At 44.0% G+C, this 4852-nt stretch overlaps 1 protein-coding gene across 1 annotated transcript; it reads left to right on the top strand.

Moving 5' to 3' along the window:
* Positions 1-397: 397 nt before the first annotated feature.
* On the top strand, positions 398-4727 carry LOC145718411 (acyl-coenzyme A synthetase ACSM2B, mitochondrial-like). The gene is made up of 4 exons (XM_081809903.1): positions 398-575; positions 2732-2811; positions 3018-3141; positions 4306-4727. The coding sequence occupies exons 1-4, from the start codon at positions 450-452 to the stop codon at positions 4393-4395; spliced, it is 420 nt and encodes a 139-aa protein (XP_081666029.1). The 5' UTR covers positions 398-449; the 3' UTR covers positions 4396-4727.
* Positions 4728-4852: the final 125 nt, after the last annotated feature.

Here is a 4852-nt window from a genome sequence, read left to right as displayed (position 1 = left end):
GGGCCAGTTGAAATAGGGTCCCCTACTCCTCCGCCATCTTTTCTTCTCCGAGGTGTCGCAAGGCCACTTTTTAGAATATTCACTTAGATGTCTTTTGTTAGTAAACATTTTCTGGGTGGTTACCTCATGCCATAAACTGTATTAAGTTCTGGGGATAAAATGAGAATGAGACCCAATTATCAGTTAGGTCATGTCAGCTGGGATTACAGCTTCTGAATACTAGCTCCTTCTTGAAATAGGACATGCGGCTAGAACAACTCTCCTTCCCTCCGCCTGCTTATACTTATGTATAAGTGCTACAAACACACACACACACTTGCGCACACCCACCCCTACCCCCCCATACATACTCGTGCTCCGCCCACCCCATCATGCACTCATGTATTTGTATGTACATGTATTTCTTCTATATTCTCAGCATATGGACAGACCTGCAAGCCTCTGACATAATGTGGACCATATCAGACACAGCTTGGATACTGAACATCTTGACTTCATTTTTGGAACCGTGGACAGCAGGAGCCTGCACATTTATCCATCTCTTGCCAAAGTTTGACCCAGTAGTCATTCTAAAGGTAAGACAGGATCCAGTTTGCACCAGAAGGTCAGAGGTAGCCCAAGGTTTGCACACTCCAGTTTATTTCAGTTTCTTTTCAATTCAGCAAATATTTACTAACTCTTGCCACATGGCAGTATTCGGTAAGTAAGATGGAAATGGTCCCTGGCCTCCTTGAGCTCCTGGTCCAGGAAAGGAGAGAGACCCATATACAGATAAAAGGAATATATTTAGGAGGCAGTTATCATTGGCCATTCGTTCACTCAAAATATTTAATGGGCTCTTGCTTTGGTGTTGAGTATCAGACTTTTTCCTGTGGAACTTCATGGGACAGCCATTAAATAAAATCTACATGTTACATGACCCTGGAGGAACAAAGCAATGGAAATGGGTTTATTTTGCTTGAAAATGCACACCCTGTGTTGGATTCTACAACATAGATGGGGAGATGGGCCATTGATGTCCTGGGGCCTCCAGGTCTCTGAAGCAGTTGATGGCCCACTCAGACTTCTGTTTGGCTGGCACCAGAGACCCTGGGAGCAAACTGAGGCATGGTTGGCATACTTAAAGGTCAAAAGGTCAGGCATGGTCTGGATTCTCTCAAGAGATTCTCTTCAGATGGTTCCGTCATTCTCTGTTTTAAACAAATTTAAACAGAGTAAGTGCCTTCTTCTGAAAAGGATTTGAAGTGGCTTTTATTAAATGATACAAGTGGAAAACAGCAACATGAAAACAGATGTAAAATTGTAAAGCATATTAGGAAAATATAGGGTGGAGATGTCAGTGGGTTGAGGGGGGTAGGATGAAGGGGATTAAGGAGAAGTATAGCAAATAAGTAGCCGATTGTTTGTTGGGCTTCCTGTAAAGCAAAGCAATAAGGGAAATGAGAAAATTTTCATCACTTATACCAGTTCATCATGAACACTCAGAGGAGGGACACCTGGGTGGCTCAGATGGTTAAGCATCTGCCTTCGGCTCAGGTCATGATCCCCAGGGTCCTGGATAGAGTCCCGCATTGGGCTCCTTGCTCAGCGGGGAGCCTGCTTCTCCCTCTGCCCCTCCCCCTGCTTGTCCTCATGCTTGCGCGCTCTCTCTCTCTCTCTGACAAATAAATAAAATAGTTTTTTTTAAAAGGGCACTTAGAGGAAATAATTGTGTGATGTGCTAATGTTAATGCTTTTTGTTCTAGACATTTTTGCCTGAATCACTCTTTGTAATAAATCATGCACAAAGCAAAACATGGGATGGAGGTGGTGTTGCATCACAGTTAAAAGTATGGGCCAGAAATGCTGATTCCACTCCCTGCTGGTTGTATGACCTTGGGCAAATTATTTAACCCTCTGACTCACAGTTTTCCCTTCTTAAAATGTGGGTGTTAATATACACTCCATGAGGTTATCGTGAGAATTCAATGAGATAGCACAGGGCTGACAAGTATTCAGTACTACCTATTTTTAATAACACTTTTACTGAATTGTTTATAGGCACTTCTGAGTTTTTTCTTTAAGATTTATTTATTTGAGAGAGAGAGCGCGTGCATGTGTGACCAGGGGGAAGGGCAAAGGGAGAGGGAGAGAGAGAATCCTCAAGCATACGCCCTGCTGAGTATGGAACCCAATGAGGGGCTGGATCCAAGGACCCTGAGATCATGACCTGAGCCAAGACCAAGAGTCGGCTGCTTAACTGACTGAGCTACCCAGGTGCCCTGGTGCTTTTAACTTTTCAAAGCACTTTTATACCCGAATTATGTCCCAAAAATAGCTTCAGGAAAATAGGGCTGGAATTAATCTGTTAACAAAGCTAGTCCTGGAAGGTTAAGTGACTTAACCAAGACCATATGTCCAATTTGTAACACTAACTGAGCTCCTTCCCTTGGTGACTGGAGGTTTACATAATCCTAGAGGTGTGTTAGTGGGGGCGAGTCATTAAAGTGGCAGGAACAGTAAGCCAGGATGTGACAAAAATGTTCCAAATGAGTCCTGGACCCTTTCTCTGTAATTATAGGTGGTTATTTCTTTGTTATTTTTGGCTTGAGGATTTGGCCTGAAATAGAATAAAGAAGGTAAGATTTAAATCCAGAGCCCAACTCCAGGGCCCATGCTTGCAACCACTGTGTATGCTGATAAGTTCAGCACCTAATCTGGTGGTTGGTGTCAGCCAGCTCTCTCCCTCTAGGTGCTGTCCAGCTATCCAATCAACAGCATGGTAGGAGCACCCATTGTTTACCGGATGTTGGTACAACAGGATCTTTCTAGGTGATGGGGCTTTGGGGGTTGGTTTGAGCCTCCGGGTTTATTGGGCCATCCTCCTGCCTCCACCACATACACATATGCTCATCTCTCTGACCTGTTAAGCATGGGTTGCCCTCATCATTAAAGTACCTGGAATCCTCTTTAGGCCTGGACAGAGTTTGGTTCCAGGGAGGCTCAGGGGGAACATTTACCTCCTTTCTCTCCTTCAGTTACAAGTTCCCACATCTCCAGAACTGCTTCAGTGGAGGAGAGACCCTCCTTCCAGACACTTTGGAGAACTGGAGGGCCCAGACAGGACTGGACATCCGAGAATGCTATGGCCAGACAGAAACGGTACCTACTCCTAGGGCAACCATGGGCTGGTGCACCCGGTGGGCTTCAAAAGGCTCTCTGATAATAAAAATATGAGCCACTACTTATTCATGCACTTATTCAATAAATATTTATTGAGCACCTGCTGTGGAATAGGTATTGACAATTGAACAGAAATGAAGTAGCCAGAGCTCCTCCTCTCCTGGACATTACATTCTAGTGGTATTGGGGGGCTGAGACGTAAACTAATAGATACATGACATGGCAGACAGTGAGATGTTCTGTGGAGGAAAGTAAAGCAGGTGACATGAGGTGACGTGGGATGAGGGACTGGTATTTCCAAAATGGTTGTCAGGAAAGTCCTCTGTAATGGGGTAACATTTTAGCAGAGACCCAAATTCATCAAGCATGTCAGACTCTGTCCTAAGCTGCTCAGACTAAAGTGAGGAATGGGGAGAAGAACCCACTAAGCCCCCCACCTTACCTGCTGAGATGTCTTCTTGGAACTCTTGGGGCCCCCCAAAATTTACTTTGTATTGCTCTAAACTCTGCTGCTTTATCAAAACAACCTGAGGAATAGTTTCCCCAGCAAATTTTCCCCAGCAACCTTGCCTCTTACCTGTGACTCTCAGTACCTCTGGCCTCCTCTCCACTCTTTTATCCTACACCCCTTTACCGCTAATGGGTCCCCCTGGCAGGATTCCTGAGAGGGATTATGGATGAGAGCACTGTGATGGGGAAGAGCTTTGCTAATGTGGGTGAGGACAGTGGATGTGTGGCAAGGGCTTCTAGCCTTTCAGAAAAAGCCATGTTTAGGGAATGTTCCTTTAAACACCAGCATCTCCGTAGGATTCATTTTAGGATTCAAGCAGAGCTAGCTCTCTTATGGGAAGTAATTTAATCCCATACTGTTTTAAAGGACTTTTGTAGTCTATGGACCCTTATTAAAGTATAGCTCCCTCAAAATAGATTAAAATGTGGCTGTCAGTTCCTTTTCCCTGGGTAGGGGTCAGTTGGAATGCTTTCTAAACAATGTAGTGCAACCCCCAGGGTAGGGGTTCCAGTAAAGTGGAGGAAGCCAGGAACAGGACTATGTTAAGATCTGCTCTGCTCTGCTAAATCTTTTTTTGTTTTTTGATGTGACTCCTCCTGAGGTTTGCCAATCTGTCTACCAATCTTTTGCAGGGACTCACTTGCAGAGTTTCCAAGACCATGAAAATCAAACCTGGTTACCTGGGAACTGCTATTCCCCATTATGATGTGCAGGTTTGTTAGGGGCTCTAAGGAGGGAGGGAAAAATAGGGAATGCACTAATTTTTCAGGAATTTATTTATTACCTTGTTCACTGAGGAAAAATCATGGAAATTAAAGATATTTAAATAATATTTAAAAAAGAAGGGTAATGATGAAAAGAAGGGAGGGAGGGAGGAAAGATGAAAGAAAATTAATCATATCCTTTTTTTTTTATTATATTACATTAATCACCATACATCATTAGTTTTTGATGTAGTGTTCCATGATTCATTATTTGCGTATAACACCCAGTGCTCCATGCAGAACGTGCCCTCTTTAATACCCATGACCAGGCTAACCCATCCTCCCACCCCCCTCCCGTCTAGAACCCTCAGTTTGTTTTTCAGAGTCCATCGTCTCTCATGGTTCATCTCCCCCTCCGATTTCCCCCCCTTCATTCTTCCCCTCCTGCTATCTTCTTCTTCTTTTTTTTTTTTTT

This window comes from Leptonychotes weddellii, unplaced genomic scaffold (assembly GCF_054177405.1).
Source record: "Leptonychotes weddellii isolate Sample4059 unplaced genomic scaffold, ASM5417740v2 HiC_scaffold_15329, whole genome shotgun sequence".
NCBI lineage: Eukaryota > Metazoa > Chordata > Mammalia > Carnivora > Phocidae > Leptonychotes > Leptonychotes weddellii.
The sequence above is the reverse complement of the archived record's forward strand: the minus strand, read 5'-3'. Positions and strand labels throughout refer to the sequence as shown.